The sequence below is a fragment of the Rhinatrema bivittatum genome, chromosome 10 (genome assembly GCF_901001135.1).
Source record: "Rhinatrema bivittatum chromosome 10, aRhiBiv1.1, whole genome shotgun sequence".
NCBI lineage: Eukaryota > Metazoa > Chordata > Amphibia > Gymnophiona > Rhinatrematidae > Rhinatrema > Rhinatrema bivittatum.
The window spans coordinates 125019862-125037706 of record NC_042624.1 but is presented as its reverse complement, the minus strand read 5'-3'; the positions used below and the strand labels follow the sequence as shown (position 1 = coordinate 125037706).

At 48.5% G+C, this 17845-nt stretch overlaps 1 protein-coding gene across 1 annotated transcript in view; it reads left to right on the top strand.

Moving 5' to 3' along the window:
• ST3GAL3 (ST3 beta-galactoside alpha-2,3-sialyltransferase 3) overlaps nucleotides 1-17845 on the top strand; it is a 278797-nt gene that overhangs the window by 19568 nt on the left and 241384 nt on the right. Inside the window, 1 exon segment of the mRNA XM_029617491.1 lies at nucleotides 204-296. Within this exon segment, the coding sequence (XP_029473351.1) occupies nucleotides 277-296 (20 nt within the window). The 5' untranslated portion in view covers nucleotides 204-276.

Here is a 17845-nt window from a genome sequence, read left to right as displayed (position 1 = left end):
ACTTTGAATTTAAAATATGGAGAGGCTGTAATAAAAGATACAAACCTGTTAGTTAAAAACTAGAACGTGTATATATAGGTAGTAAAATGTGTTGAGTCAAAAAAGAAAGAGTTTGAAATATGAGCAAAGGCTGTAGTAGGAAAAACAAGAAAGCATTTTGCAGAAAAGAAGCTGAGTCCTGATTTTCTTTTTCTTTTCTACAGACCTGCGGAGCTGGCATCAAAGTATGCCAATTTCACAGAAGGTGTTTGCAAGCCTGGGTATGCGTCGGCACTGATGACTGCCATCTTCCCAAAGTGAGTGAGTCCAACACTTGGTTTGCTTTAGTTTAATTTATTTTTTAAATCGTATTTCTCTTCCATCCAAGAATGGCCACCTCCTTAACATTGCCGCTATTCAATCCACAATCTGGAAGTGGAAGTTTACACTCTCCCCCTTGGGGATGTGCAACCTTCTGGCTGAAGGAGGAGCTCCCTTTGCAGAGCTCCTGGAAGACCTCTCGTCCATGTTAGGCCCAGTGCAGAGGAGTCTAGTGATGGCCACTAAGACCATGGGGCAGGCCTGGAAAGTCAGGCAAATGGGAGGTTGCAGCCTACTGTGTTAATTTCTATTGTCTGACAAGAAAGGTGAATCTCCGAGTCCCACTGATTTCCAGGAAAATCTCAAAGGTCCTTTCTGGGCAGCCGTGACACTTCTTGCAGAAGCAGCGTGCGTCACTTGGTCATTTTCTGCTGAGAGCAGTGGGCGTGTTTTTGCTCCCACCTGTCTTTCTGCGTTGGTGTAAGGCAAAGAGTGTGAAAACCTCTTATATGCGCAGCATATGACGCATTATTTATTTGAACTCATTACCTGCCTCTTTGAATGTGAACTTCACCTAAAGTGGTTTACAGTACATTAGAACAGCAACAAGGGAGCAGCTTTCCAATAGGTAGTGCGAACCATTTAAAGTAGCTGCAATCCAATATTTCACCTTGGCTATAAAAACGTTCTCAGCTAGTACCGATTACATTCTATAAACACAGTGGCTTAATTTTGGAAAGAAATAACCTGCATGTCTAAGGCATTCGAGGTGATACCAGGTACCTTTCCATCATCCCTCAGTGCCTGGGAGCTGCAGGTTTGGCATTAAGAACCAGGCTGTTATTTGTTTCCTGTAATGACAGTAATCGAATACTGAGAGGGAATTCCAGAGGGCAAGTGCTGCTCCCAAGAAGGATCTGTTTCAGGAGCTTGGCCTTTTAATTGTTTGTTTTATACCTGCTTTTCCTTCAAAAAACTCAAGGTGAGGTACAATATAAAACAAAAGTAAAAGTGCAGACATTGTAAAACATCCAATAAACAGGCATATCACATAGTAAAATAGTAATAAAACAATACAATCAAAAGGAATCACATAATAAACATACACAGAATGAGGGTCATTTTATAACACCCTGCATGTTTTCAAAGTGCATAAATTCTCTTTGACAATTATTTGATAACTCTGCTCTTTGCAATGTGTAATTTACATGGGTTAATTTATGTGCATATATTTGGTATATATTTGTTTCTTATGCATACCAAATACAAGTGTAAGAACATATTTTTAAATGTTTAATTCCCTTCCTTCAATCAAATAAATTACACAAAGATTAGACATGCTGATACGTAGCTAATATCTCACCCATACCCCCAGTCCCTTATCCTACTAGTACTGGGTCTTATTTGTTTCAGGTTAACTGGAATATAGAGCTGTTCTTCATAAGTGATAATTACCTCACTTCTAGCTCTGTGAGAAAATATCTAAAAGTAATCTTCTCATATCCTTCTGTGCATTGGGGATTCTCTGGCTAAGAGGGATTCCATTTGCATCAAAGCGTGTAGTGCATTTTTCCAGTCGCACTGCTCTCTTTCCAAACAATAAGTATCCTTTTTTTACCTATAAAACAGGTTTTCCTTATAAACAATCAAATGTCCCTTTCAGCCATACCCAGTCCCACAGGATCATCAAATAAAAAGCCTTCTGCACTTTTATTTTTTGACCAACTACTGGTGCCCACTGCCTTCCAATTCTCTCCCAATAGTTTGTACACCTTTGGGCATGATCAAAATATATGACCCAGTGAACCTCTGGCCATCCCACATGTTAAATATCAGTTTGTACAATTTCTGCTCTAAAGGCTTGTAACTGGGATAGATATGCCCTTTTAAGAAATCTATATTTCCTAGCGTGTAGCAGATGGACTCAAAACAAGTGGGTATAGCGTGCTCGTGCTAGCAGTTGGAGATGGATCTGACGTCAGCACGGGTACATATACCCCCGCAGGAAGTGCAGCAATTCAGTAATTTCCGTCTCCAAAGCAGTTTGGAGCTACCTCATGCTCGCTGAGCGTGTTTCCAAATTCTACACGACTAAATTCATAGAAGAAACCTACCTGAAGACGAGCCCCGCACTCCTGCGGTGATACCAGTCGGTCCCTCCCCCAGTTGAGTTTCCCGAGGCAATTTCCGTGGTCCCTCGGAGGTAAGTGCCTCGGTCCGGTGGTCGGCTTGCGGCAGGGACCTAGCCCCCGAGTGAGAAGGGCTCGGGCACGGCATAGAGGCAGCCTCGGTCCCGGCGTGGACTTGGCCCCCAAGCGAGATGAGTTCAGGCGCGGCCCAGAGGCAGCGGGTGCACTTCCTCGAGCGTGGCGGTGACGGTACTCACCCTCTCCCCCCGCAGCCGGAGACCGCCCGGGTCGCAACCGGGAAGCGCCGAAGACAAGGTAAGGCGTACATCTTTACTTGTTGGTCTCTGAGGAAGCGAGGATTAGCAGAGTCTGCCTAGATGGCAATCCGCTACGGAGGTCGCCATTTTCCTGCCTGGTTCGTCACCGCGCAATAGGCGCCTGTTGCTACGCGCACGCTGTTGGGCGCACGTTGTTGGGCGCGCGTTCATAGGCGCCCGCTGATAAGCGTCCGTTCCTAGGTGCACATGGAGCGTACATGGAGCGCACATGCAGACGACGTCCAAATCCTCCTACCGATAATAGATTCTCTGAACAGTACTTTACGTCATTGGAACACCTATCTATGCTCCATTAATAACCTCCTTTCAAATCTTAACCTGATTCTCAACACAAACAAGACCGAATTCCTCTTAATCACACAGGATGGTAACTTTTCTCTAAACAACCTACCCCCTACAACACTCCCAACCATCTCTCCCAAAGTCAGAAATCTAGGGGTAGTCATGGACACTCAATTGAGCTTCACAGGCTTCATTAACAACACAATAAAGGAGTGCTACTTCAAACTTCAAGTATTAAAAAGACTAAGACCCCTCCTTCATTTTCAAGATTTCAGGTCTGTCTTACAAGCGATCATTTTTGCAAAAATCGATTACTGCAATGCTCTTCTTCACGGCCTTCCAGACAACTCCATTAAACCTCTCCAGTTGCTTCAGAATGCAACTGCAAGGATACTCACAAAGTCTAACAAAAGAGACCACATAACACCGATCCTTAAGAAGCTCCATTGGCTCCCAGTCAAATTCAGAATCCTCTACAAGCTTTTAGTAATCACCCACAAAGCCATTCTTAATAGGGATGTGAATCGTGTCCTCGATCGTCTTAACGATCGATTTCGGCTGGGAGGGGGAGGGAATCGTATTGTTGCCGTTTGGGGGGGTAAAATATCGTGAAAAATCGTTAAAAATCGTTAAAAATCGAAAAACCGGCACATTAAAACCCCCTAAAACCCACCCCCCGACCCTTTAAATTAAATCCCCCACCCTCCCGAACCCCCCCCCAAATAACTTAAATAACCTGCAGGTCCAGCGGCGGTCCGGAACGGCAGCGGTCCGGAACGGGCTCCTGCTCCTGAATCTTGTCGTCTTCAGCCGGCGCCATTTTCCAAAATGGCGCCGAAAAATGGCGGCGGCCATAGACGAAAAAGATTGGACGGCAGGAGGTCCTTCCGGACCCCCCGCTGGACTTTTGGCAAGTCTCGTGGGGGTCAGGAGGCCCCCCACAAGCTGGCCAAAAGTTCCTGGAGGTCCAGCGGGGGTCAGGGAGCGATTTCCCGCCGCGAATCGTTTTCGTACGGAAAATGGCGCCGGCCATACGTGTATGGCCGGCGCCATTTTCCGTATGGAAAATGGCGCCGGCAGGAGATCGACTGCAGGAGGTCGTTCAGCGAGGCGCCGGAACCCTCGCTGAACGACCTCCTGCAGTCGATCTCCTGCCGGCGCCATTTTCCGTACGAAAACGATTCGCGGCGGGAAATCGCTCCCTGACCCCCGCTGGACCTCCAGGAACTTTTGGCCAGCTTGTGGGGGGCCTCCTGACCCCCACGAGACTTGCCAAAAGTCCAGCGGGGGTCCGGAAGGACCTCCTGCCGTCCAATCGTGTTCGTCTATGGCCGCCGCCATTTTTCGGCGCCATTTTGGAAAATGGCGCCGGCTGAAGACAACAAGATTCAGGAGCAGGAGCCCGTTCCGGACCGCTGCCGTTCCGGACCGCCGCTGGACCCGCAGGTTATTTAAGTTATTGGGGGGGGGTTCGGGAGGGTGGGGGATTTAATTTAAAGGGTCGGGGGTGGGTTTTAGGGGGTTTTAGTGTGCCGGCTCACGATTCTAACGATTTATAACGATAAATCGTTAGAATCTGTATTGTATTGTGTTCCATAACGGTTTAAGACGATATTAAAATTATCGGACGATAATTTTAATCGTCCTAAAACGATTCACATCCCTAATTCTTAACATCTCTCTGCTGGACCTATCGACCCCCCTGCAACTTCATACTTCAACCCGTCCTCTGAGATTAGTGCAAAGAGGGACTTCTTAGAACACCTACATTCAAAACCTCCTTTAGTAAAAGAGCCTTTTCCACCGCAGGCCCCAAACAGTGGAACCTGCTCCCACCGGACCTTAGGCTGGAACAATGCCCAATTACATTCAAGAAGAGACTTAAGACGCTACTATTCAGACAAAAGCCTTCCCATAACACTCGTCCTTGCCTCATCCTCCACGGACCTTCTCTTCCTAAGCTCAGATGCCTAAGCACTTTTTCTTCTGCTGCCTAAGCTATTTAATATATGTATATTAGTTTCATTAAATCTATGGTAACCCTCTGCTACCCCCTTACAATCCCTCATTCCTACCCCCTCCCTCGGAATACCTTGTTACCCCAAAAAGCCAACTCTTATCAGTTCTTACCAGTTTTGACACGTTACTCCCCATGCTTAAGCTGTATCCAAGTTTTTCTCTCCCCCTGCTCTATGTAAGACAACTTTGTCATGTTTTTATGGTTGCAATGTAAACCGGAGTGATAATTAACTCTGTTATTTGAACTTCGGTATAGAAAAGTTATAAATAAATAAATAAATAAGAGAGCCCATGCGTCGGCAGAGCCGGCCCCTCCAGCATCAGGCATGAGCCTCTGCTCGGCATGCAACCTTAGAGCCACACAGAGCGAGGAAGCAGACTCCCTATGTGCCCAATGTGAAGAGGCCCTAGGAGTTCCAGGCCAGGACCGGTCGCAGCCCAGCGTACTTGCCAGTTCCTCAGGGAACACCCCGGACCTAGCAGGCAGCAGTGAGCAGCTGGGGAACCCGAGGGACCTGGTACCTCTGCTTCGCTCTCCTGGGTGGAATTATTCAAGGGGATTCATGCCTTTGTCACAATGCAGGCTGCTCCCCGAGCGGGTCCATATGTACCGGATGACCCGGCCCCTGGACCCTCAAGGCCTAGGCACGGCCACGCGCCACCCGGAACCCCCACTTATGGGGATTCAGATTGCCCTGAGGAAGACGACGAGTCCCCCGAGGAGGGAGAACTTCCCTCGGGGATTGAACCATATCTGACCATGAGGCGCTTCTTTTTAAAAGGGGATCTCCCAGGCCTGATCTCTCAATGCCTGTCGGAGCTGGCTATCCCGGGCCATGACGCCCCAGTGGAACCTAGAATGAACCCCCTGTTAGAGGGCCTGCGCCAAACGTCTCACCATTTTCCCCTCCTACAAGCAGCTCAGCAGTTAATCGATCTGGAATGGAATACACCGGAGGCCTCATTCAAAGGGGGTCGGGCCTTGGCTGGCATGTACCCCTTAGACCCGGCAACCAAGGAGAAGCTGGCGTGCCCCCAGGTAGACGCCATAGTTAGCGCAATTGTGAAGCGCACCACCATTCCGGTGGAAGGGGGAATGGCCCTCAGGGATACACATGACCGGCGCATGGACACCATTCTGAAACAAGCCTTTGAGGTGGCAGCCATGTCCCTACGAATTGCGACCTGCTGCACCGTGGTGACACGTTCCTGTTTATCACAGGCTAGGAACAACACCCCGGGAGAAGAAATGGAATCAGCTCTCTCGTTCCTCACTGATGCAGCCTCCGACTTAGTCCGTACGGCAGCCAAAGGAGTGTCATCCTCGGTGGCGGCCAGGAGACAGCTCTGGCTACGTAATTGGTCGGCCGACTCCTCCTCCAAGACACGCCTCACTAGAATGCCCTTTGAGGGATCCCTCCTGTTCGGCAGCGACCTTGAGAAACTGGCCAATAAATGGGGCGCCTCTCCATTACCCCGTCTACCAGAAGACCGGTCAAGGAGAAACCAGCGCCCCTTTCCTAGACCATCCAGGGGTAGAACCTGTCAGCGCTTCAACCCTTACAGGACTCGCTACCAAGCACCTCGTTCACAGGCCAGGAACCAGTCCTGTCGGCCTAAGCACAACAAGAGGGGAACAGGCTCGGGTTCGGGTCCCGGCCGTACCCCACAATGACAATCAGCCGACCAATCCGGGGGTAGCGGCCATAGGGGGCAGGCTATCCCTCTTCTACCGCAGGTGGGTCGAGATTACCTCGGATCAGTGGGTCCTCGCCATCATCCGAGAAGGGTATTACCTGGATTTTCTTCGACTCCCGCCGACAGGTTTGTGGAATCTCCTTGTTCGCCCATCAAGAGGACGGCCCTAGAAGGACTAGGGGACACTCCATGAAGTTAGCATGGGGCACATTTAAAACTAATCTGAGAAAGTTCTTTTTTACTCAACGCACAATTAAACTCTGGAATTTGTTGCCAGAGAATGTGGTTCGTGCAGTTAGTATTAGGGATGTGAATCGTGTCCTCGATCGTCTTAACGATCGATTTCGGCTGGGAGGGGGAGGGAATCATATTGTTGCCGTTTGGGGGGGTAAAATATCGTGAAAAATCGTGAAAAATCGCAAAACCGGCACATTAAAACCCCCTAAAACCCACCCCCGACCCTTTAAATTAAATCCCCCACCCTCCCGAACCCCCCCCAAATGACTTAAATAACCTGCGGGTCCAGCGGCGGTCCGGAACGGCAGCGGTCCGGAACGGGCTCCTGCTCCTCAATCTTGTTGTCTTCAGCCGGCGCCATTTTCCAAAATGGCGCCGAAAAATGGCGGCGGCCATAGACGAACACGATTGGACAGCAGGAGGTCCTTCCGGACCCCCGCTGGACTTTTGGCAAGTCTCGTGGGGGTCAGGAGGCCCCCCACAAGCTGGCCAAAAGTTCCTGGAGGTCCAGCGGGGGTCAGGGAGCGATTTCCCGCCGCGAATCGTTTTCGTACGGAAAATGGCGCCGGCAGGAGATCAACTGCAGGAGGTCGTTCAGCGAGGGTTCCGGCGCCTCACTGAACAACCTCCTGCAGTCGATCTCCTGCCGGCGCCATTTTCCGTACGAAAACGATTCGCGGCGGGAAATCACTCCCTGACCCCCGCTGGACCTCCAGGAACTTTTGGCCAGCTTGTGGGGGGCCTCCTGACCCCCACGAGACTTGCCAAAAGTCCAGCGGGGGTCCGGAAGGACCTCCTGCCGTCCAATCGTGTTCGTCTATGGCCACCGCCATTTTTCGGCGCCATTTTGGAAAATGGCGCCGGCTGAAGACAACAAGATTGAGGAGCAGGAGCCCGTTCCGGACCGCTGCAGTTCTGGACCGCCGCTGGACCCGCAGGTTATTTAAGTCATTTGGGGGGGGTTCGGGAGGGTGGGGGATTTAATTTAAAGGGTCGGGGGTGGGTTTTAGGGGGTTTTAGTGTGCCGGCTCACGATTCTAACGATTTATAACGATAAATCGTTAGAATCTCTATTGTATTGTGTTCCATAACGGTTTAAGACGATATTAAAATTATCGGACGATAATTTTAATCGTCCTAAAACGATTCACATCCCTAGTTAGTATAGCTGTGTTTAAAAAAGGATTGGATAAGTTCTTGGAGGAGAAGTCCATTACCTGCTATTAAGTTCACTTAGAGAATAGCCACTGCCATTAGCAATGGTTACATGGAATAGACTTAGTTTTTGGGTACTTGCCAGGTTCTTATGGCCTGGATTGGCTACTGTTGGAAACAGGATGCTGGGCTTGATGGACCCTTGGTCTGACCCAGTATGGCATTTTCTTATGTTCTTATGTTCTTACTTTGCGGAGGCTCCTGTCCCTAAAGGCCATAATCCCAGTGCCTGCAAGGGAGATGAATTCTGGGCATTATTCAATTTATTTCATCGTGCCCAAGAAGGAGGGCACTTTCCGGCCCGTCCTGGACCTCAAGTCAGTCAACCGATATCTACGGGTCCCCAGCTTTCGTATGGAAACTCTGCAGTCTGTCAAAAATTCAGTACAGCCAGGTGAGTTTCTCACATCCCTAGATCTGTCTGAAGCCTACTTGCATATCCCAATCCATCGGGATCATCAGCGCTATTTACGCTTCAAGGTCCTGGACCAACACTTCCAGTTCCGAGCTTTACCCTTCGGGTTAGCCACCGCGCCGCGGACCTTTACCAAGGTCATAGTAGTAGTGGCAGCATCCCTCAGGAAGGAGGGAATCCTCGACCATCCCTACCTGGACGATTGGCTGATCCGGGCGAAGTCACCAGAGGAGAGCCACCAGGCAACCAACAGAGTTATAGCTCTTCTGGAAAGCCTAGGATGGGTTGTAAACTTGAACAAGAGTTCCCTACAGCCGTCTCAGTCACTGGAATACCTAGGAGTCCGATTCAACACCCAGGAAGACAAGGTCAGTCTGACCTCCAAGAGGAGATCAAAGCTCCAGAATCGTCTGCTGGCACTGCTGAGCGCCACCCAACCCACAGCTTGGGATTACCTACAGGTCCTCGGCCTTATGGCATCCACTCTGGAGGTGATACCATGGGCACGGGCCCATATAAGACCATTACAACGCGCTCTCCTATCTCGATGGAGCCCACATTCACAGCACTACACCGTACATCTACCTCTACCAGCCAGAGTACGGAATCAGCTACGGTGGTGGTTGCAGCCCAGCCACATGAGCCGGGGGTCAAGAATGTCTTGAAAAATGTACTTGAAAAAATAGTCAACATTCAACTCTCTGACCATCTTGAAAAACATAACATCCTCTTCCCCTCTCAATTCGGATTTAAAACTTTATAACACCAAAACTCTCCTATTTACCCTCTCTGACACCATTCTAAGAGGTTTTGACAAAGGTCACTCATACTTACTGGCACTTCTTGACATTTCTGCAGCCTTAGACACGGTTAACCACAACATACTCCTAACTCGCCTCGGTGATATTGGCATCACTGGCACCCCCTTTCTATGGTTCAAATCCTACCTTACCAACAGATTCTACAAAATAAAAATTGACGACCATGAATCGAAACCTATCCACCTCTCCAGAGGCATTCCACAAGGTTCCTCACTGTCCTCCACCCTTTTCAATATATATTTACTTCCCTTCTGCCAACTCCTATCTGACCTTGACATCACACATTTCATTTATGCTGATGTCTTGCAAATACTCATCCCCATTATTGACTCCCTTACCTCCACCTTTGAAAGATGGGAAAGCGCTCTTTTATCTATATATAGCCTCCTCACCTCTCTTAACCTGGCCCTCAACTCTGCTAAAACTGAACAACTCATAATCTCTCCTCTGAACCATTCCATTAGCACCCCTCCAAGAAACACCTCCTTTTCACTCCAAGCTCGAGATCTAGGTGTCGTCATTGATAATTGCCTCAACCTACAAAAATTAATCGGCTCAACTATGAAAGATTGCTGCTTTAAACTCAACACCTTAAAAAAAACTCAGACCCCTCTTAGTGACCTCCGTACAGTTCTGCAAGCCACTATCATGTCCAAAATAGATTACTGTAACTCCCTCCTTCTTGGTCTTCCCAAAGCCATGATTAAACCTCTTCTACTGCTCCAAAACGCTGCTGCGAGAATACTCTCAAATTCTCGTAAATGTGACCATATCACCCCTATACTCAAAGATCTGCATTGGCTCCCCATCCACCAACGCATAACCTACAAGACACTCACTATAATACACAAAACCCTCCACAACCAAAACATGCACTGGATGAAAGATATGATACTCCTCCACACCTCAAACAGACCCACCAGATCCTCATACAAAGGTACTCTCCACATACCCTTCCCGAAACATATACACCTCAAATCCACAAAAGAGCATGCCATCTCCATCGCCGGCCCTTATTCTTGGAACTCCATGCCACCCGAACTCAGACTGGAGCAGTGTGCGCAGAAATTAAAAATAAAACTCAAAACTTTGCTATTTAAGCAAGCATTCCCTTAACCTCAGTATTCATTAACCTGTCAATCCAATTCCGTCTGTCAACCTAACCTGCTCTTCACAGAGTCTTCTCACTCCCCTCCCTTCCTCAGCCTCCCCCAGTTAACCCTGGACACATTTCACTTGTGTAATGCATCATCTATGCTTTCTGTGTTGCCCCATTCCAACCTAAAATTGGGAAACAAATTGTGTATATAAGTTTTCCATACTTTTTACTTGACCCTAGCTAATTGTGTTGTTACATCCCAATTTAAGTTTGGGATACATGTTGTGTATATAAGTTTATATATTTCCTCCTTGCCTATTGCTTTCCTTCTCCTGTACCTTCTCCTTTTGCACTTCCCAGTTCCTCATTACCTGTTTTTTGTAACTGCTCTTCTCCTTTTTCGTTCTCCCCTGTTACATGTAAACGGGCATGATGTCTCTGATAAATGTCAATCAGGAAAAACTTTAAATAAATAAATAACTTTTTCATTTTATTAAAATTTATTAATCGCCTTTCACAAATGGTCATGGCAATTTACAATGAACACATTTATTTATTTATTTATTTAAAATTTTTATATACCGGCATTCATGTTGCAAACACATCATGCCGGTTTACATATAACAGGGGTGTACAGTAAACAATTCAATAACCTATTTGTGTAGAAGGAAGCAGTTACAAATAACAAGGTAATAGAACTGGGAGGAGAGAAGAAAAGAAAGAGAATAACATTAGGTATAGGTATTTACATTAGTAATAACATTTTTACATGTGGAAGTGGTAGAATCTGGCTGAATAGAATGATACACATACATAGAATGATTAAGGAACATAAAACATGACAAAAAATACCATGAATTTCATGTAAATAATTATTGAGAACATTGATCAGTGTCAAAAAACATTACCCATATTCAAAGATATGAGCAATTGAAAACATTTATCAATATCCACAATCATCAGTCATATTCAAAATCACCAGAGTTGCACTTACTCTATATGCAATAATCACAAGCTTCTATAAGAAGGAGTAATTGATTTAAAACAAATGGATATAAGGTTAACAGATATCATAAGTACGATGGAGCAAGAAGTCTTTCAAAGAACGTCTGAATTTTTTTTGATTATCAATGGCACGGAGTTCAAAAGGTAGGAGATTCCACACCACTGGGGCAGCTACCGAAAAGGATGTCTCTCTGGTGGTAGATAAATGCGCTAAACGAACAGATGGGACCTCGAGTAAACAGTTTTGAGAAGATCTTAAGTTTTGCGTAGGTTTATAAATGCGAAGCAAAGCATTAACCCAAGTTGGAAAATCAGGGCTCAGGAGTTTAAAGATTGTCATAGCTATCTTATAGTTAATACGTTCAGAAACAGGTAACCAATTGAGCCTGGCTAAAACAGCAGAAATATGATCATTCTCTTTGGAGTTTGACAATAAACGAGCAGCTGCATTAAGAAGTAACTCAAGCGGATAAAGCTGAACTTTTGGTATACCTATCAAAAGACAGCTACAATAATCCAAATGAGGAAACAGTATAGCACGAATCACTGAGTGAAAATCATTTGAAAACTCTATCATATCCCCCCTCAGCCGTCTCTTCTCCAAGCTGAAAAGTCCTAACCTCTTTAGTCTTTCCTCATAGGGGAGCTGTTCCATTCCCCTTTATCATTTTGGTAGCCCTTCTCTGTACCTTCTCCATCGCAATTATATCTTTTTTGAGATGCGGCGACCAGAATTGTACACAGTATTCAAGGTGCGGTCTCACCATGGAGCGATACAGAGGCATTATGACATTTTCCGTTTTATTCACCATTCCCTTTCTAATAATTCCCAACATTCTGTTTGCTTTTTTTGACTGCTGCAGCACACTGAGCCGATGATTTCAATATATTATCCTCTATATTGCCTAGATTTTTTTCCTGGCTGGTAGCTCCTAATATGGAACCTAATATCGTGTAATTATAGCAAGGGTTATTTTTCCCTATATGCATCACCTTGCACTTGTCCACATTAAATTTCATCTGCCATTTGGATGCCCAATCTTACAGTCTCGCAAAGTCCTCCTGCAATTTATCACAGTTCTCTTGTGATTTAACTGTTTTGAATAATTCTGTATCATCTGCAAATCTGATTACCTCACTCATCGTATTCTTTTCTAGATCATTTATAAATATATTGAAAAGCACTGGTCCAAGTACAGATCTCTGAGTATCTCCACTGTTTACCCTTTTCCACTGAGAAAATTGACCATTTAATCCTACTCTCTGATTCCTGTCCTTTAACCAGTTTGTAATCCACGAAAGGACATCACCTCCTATCCCATGACTTTTTAGTTTTCTTAGAAGCCTCTCATGAGGAAATTAGTCAAACGCTTTCTGAAAATCCAAATATACTTTATCGACTAGTTCACGTTTATCCACGTTTATTAACCCCTTCAAAAAATGAAGCACATTTGTGAGGCAAGACTTCCCTAGGGGTGAATTCATGCTGACTGTGTTCCATTAAACTATGTATTTCTTTATACTCTGTGATTTTGATCTTTAGAATAGTTTCCACTATATTCTCCATCAGTAAAATCAGGCTCACTGGTCTTTAGTTTCCCGGATCCCTGGAGCCCTTTTTAAATATAGGGATTATACTGACCACCCTCCAGTCTTCAGGTACAATGGATGATTTTAGTGATAGGTTAAAAATTCTAACTAATAGATCTGAAATTTCATTTTTTAGTTCCTTCAGAACTCTGGGGTGTATACCATCCGGTCCAGGTGATTTGCTACTCTTTAGTTTGTCAATCTGGCCTACCACATCTTCTAGGTTCACAGTGATTTGGATCAGTTCACCTGACTTATCACCCTTGAAAACCACCTCCAGAACCAGTATCTCCCCAACATCCTCATTAGTAAACACGGAAGCAAAGAACTCATTTAGTCCTTCTGAAAAGGCTTAATCTTCCCTAAGAGCCTCTTTAATCCCTCAGTCATCTAAGTTTTGCTTCTCCTTTAGAGATCCAAACAAATCCCTATGTGCCAAAGGACAAAACCAGGACTTTTTCAGCCGTCTTTGCTTACCCGGAGTTTCCTTACAGTCTCTGGATGCAGGGAGTGAGGTGATTAGATTCCACTCTTATAACGCTGCATTATTATTATTATTATTATTATTATTACCTCCTTTATTTACTAGCAGAGGTTTCTCACCTGTGCACATCCTAGGAGGGGATGGATCAGTGCCCGGGGGCTCCCTTACCTCCTTTATTTACTAGCAGAGGTTTCTCACCTGTGCACATCCTAGGAGGGGATGGATCAGTGCCCGGGGGCTCCCTTACCTCCTTTATTTACTATCAGAGGTTTCTCACCTGTGCACATCCTAGGAGGGGATGGATCGGTGCCCGGGAGCTCCCTTACCTCCTTTATTTACTATCAGAGGTTTCTCACCTGTGCACATCCTAGGAGGGGATGGATCGGTGCCCGGGGGCTCCCTTACCTCCTTTATTTACTATCAGAGGTTTCTCACCTGTGCACATCCTAGGAGGGGATGGATCGGTGCCCGGGGGCTCCCTTACCTCCTTTATTTACTATCAGAGGTTTCTCACCTGTGCACATCCTAGGAGGGGATGGATCGGTGCCCGGGGGCTCCCTTACCTCCTTTATTTACTATCAGAGGTTTCTCACCTGTGCACATCCTAGGAGGGGATGGATCAGTGCCCGGGGGCTCCCTTACCTCCTTTATTTACTATCAGAGGTTTCTCACCTGTGCACATCCTAGGAGGGGATGGATCAGTGCCCGGGGGCTCCCTTACCTCCTTTATTTACTATCAGAGGTTTCTCACCTGTGCACATCCTAGGAGGGGATGGATCGGTGCCCGGGGGCTCCCTTACCTCCTTTATTTACTATCAGAGGTTTCTCACCTGTGCACATCCTAGGAGGGGATGGATCATTGCCCGGGGGCTCCCTTACCTCCTTATTTACTATCAGAGGTTTCTCACCTGTGCACATCCTAGGAGGGGATGGATCGGTGCCCGGGGGCTCCCTTACCTCCTTTATTTACTATCAGAGGTTTCTCACCTGTGCACATCCTAGGAGGGGATGGATCAGTGCCCGGGGGCTCCCTTACCTCCTTTATTTACTATCAGAGGTTTCTCACCTGTGCACATCCTAGGAGGGGATGGATCGGTGCCCGGGGGCTCCCTTACCTCCTTTATTTACTATCAGAGGTTTCTCACCTGTGCACATCCTAGGAGGGGATGGATCAGTGCCCGGGGGCTCCCTTACCTCCTTTATTTACTATCAGAGGTTTCTCACCTGTGCACATCCTAGGAGGGGATGGATCAGTGCCCGGGGACTCCCTTACCTCCTTTATTTACTATCAGAGGTTTCTCACCTGTGCACATCCTAGGAGGGGATGGATCAGTGCCCGGGGGCTCCCTTACCTCCTTTATTTACTATCAGAGGTTTCTCACCTGTGCACATCCTAGGAGGGGATGGATCAGTGCCCGGGGGCTCCCTTACCTCCTTTATTTACTATCAGAGGTTTCTCACCTGTGCACATCCTAGGAGGGGGTGGATCACAGCTGGAAGCCTCGCTTACCTTTTCCTCCCATCATCTCTCCCATGTAAACACCTTGGTGTTATATTTTCTCCACTTCTGGCAGTCCTGGGACCCTACACAAAGAAGATGGGTGAGAGCCTGTTCAAGATGTCGGAGCTGCCACTCAGGCAGGGCCACATGAAAGAGCAATGTCAGCTAAGCCAGGAGCGTGGAGGAGGCTTCTCCCTTTTAAAGAAAAGGCCAAGATTTAGCAGCCCCGAGGCTGCGAGATCTCCGCTTACACTTGGCCTTCTTCCCGTTCCCCGCCTATTCCTGTTAGTTGTACAGAAGAAGGGGAATGACCCCAGGGCTTGCTTGACAGATGAGAACACACCCTGGGGGCTGGGCAGGCTTCCAACACAAACAGATTTTTTTCCGCAGTGTTTTCTTAAGTTGTACATCAGAGATTGGGGGATTGAATTTGATCACATTTCAGGGTAGAATTGAAAGGGTAGCTAATAGCACACATTCTGCACGTAATGCTCTGTGCAATTAACTGAGGAAGAACTACTTTATAATTCCCCCTGGCTAGGGAAATACTGGACTACAGTAACAGACAGTAACCCTGGCCCAGGTCAACAGAGTGCAAGCAGCAGGAACAATAACCCTGGCTCTGGGCAGTAGTGGGCAGCCAGCAATCACAGTAACCCTGGCTCAGGGGATTAATGGGCAGCTAGGAGGCACAGTAACCCTAATTCAGGACAGCAGTGGGCAGCCAGCAATCACAGTAACCCTGGCTCAGGGGATTAATGGGCAGCTAGGAGGCACAGTAACCCTTGCTCAGGACAGCAGTGGGCAGCCTGCAATCACAGTAACCCTGGCTCATGGGAATAGTGGGCAGCCTGCAATCACAGTAACCCTGGCTCAGGGGATTAATGGGCAGCTAGGAGGCACAGTAACCCTAATTCAGGACAGCAGTGGGCAGCCTGCAATCACAGTAACCCTGGCTCAGGGCAGTATTGGGCAGGCACAGTAACCCTGGCTCATGGGAATAGTGGGCAGCGAGCAGGCACAGTAACCCTGGCTCAGGGCAGTATTGGGCAGGCACAGTAACCCTGGCTCATGGGAATAGTGGGCAGCGAGCAGGCACAGTAACCCTGGCTCAGGGCAGTATTGGGCAGGCACAGTAACCCTGGCTCATGGGAATAGTGGGCAGCGAGCAGTCACAGTAACCCTGGCTCAGGGCAGTAGTGGGCAGCCAGGAGGCACAGTAACCCTGGCTCAGGGCAGTATTGGGCAGGCACAGTAACCCTGGCTCAGGACAGCAGTGGGCAGCCTGCAATCACAGTAACCCTGGCTCATGGGAATAGTGGGCAGCGAGCAGTCACAGTAACCCTGGCTCAGGACAGCAGTGGGCAGCCTGCAATCACAGTAACCCTGGCTCAGGGCAGCAGCGAGCAGGCACAGTAACCCTGGCTCAGGGCAGTATTGGGCAGGCACAGTAACCCTGGCTCATGGGAATAGTGTACAGCGAGCAGTCACAGTAACCCTGGCTCAGGGCAGTATTGGGCAGGCACAGTAACCCTGGCTCAGGGCAGCAGTGGGAAGTCAGCAGGCACAGTAACCTTGGCTCAGGGCAGTAGTGGGCAGGCACAGTAACCCTGGCTCAGGGCAGCAGTGGGCAGGCACAGTAACCCTGGCTCAGGGCAGTAGTGAGCAGGCACAGTAACCCTGGCTCAGGGCAGTAGTGGGCAGGCACAGTAACCCTGGCTCAGGACAGTAGTGGGCAGGCACAGTAACCCTGGCTCAGGACAGTAGTGGGCAGGCACAGTAACCCTGGCTCAGGGCAGTAGTGGGCAGGCACAGTAACCCTGGCTCAGGACAGTAGTGGGCAGGCACAGTAACCCTGGCTCAGGGCAGTAGTGGGCAGGCACAGTAACCCTGGCTCAGGGCAGCAGTGGGCAGGCACAGTAACCCTGGCTCAGGGCAGTAGTGGGCAGGCACAGTAACCCTGGCTCAGGGCAGTAGTGGGCAGGCACAGTAACCCTGGCTCAGGGCAGCAGTGGGGAGTCAGCAGGCACAGTAACCCTGGCTCAGGGCAGCAGTGGGCAGGCACAGTAACCCTGGCTCAGGGCAGTAGTGGGCAGGCACAGTAACCCTGGCTCAGGGCAGTAGTGGGCAGGCACAGTAACCCTGGCTCAGGGCAGCAGTGGGCAGCGAGCAGGCACAGTAACCCTGGTTCAGGGCAGCAGTGGGAAGTCAGCAGGCACAGTAACCCTGGCTCAGGGCAGCAGTGGGCAGGCACAGTAACCCTGGCTCAGGGCAGCAGTGGGCAGGCACAGTAACCCTGGCTCAGGGCAGCAGTGGGCAGGCACAGTAACCCTGGCTCAGGGGATTAATGGGCAGCGAGCAGTCACAGTAACCCTGGCTCAGGGAAGCAGTGGGGAGTCAGCAGGCACAGTAACCCTGGCTCAGGGCAGTAGTGGGCAGGCACAGTAACCCTGGCTCAGGGCAGTAGTGGGGAGTCAGCAGGCACAGTAACCCTGGTTCAGGGCAGCAGTGGGGAGTCAGCAGGCACAGTAACCCTGGCTCAGGGCAGCAGTGGGCAGGCACAGTAACCCTGGCTCAGGGCAGCAGTGGGCAGGCACAGTAACCCTGGCTCAGGGCAGCAGTGGGCAGGCACAGTAACCCTGGCTCAGGGGATTAATGGGCAGCGAGCAGTCACAGTAACCCTGGCTCAGGGAAGCAGTGGGGAGTCAGCAG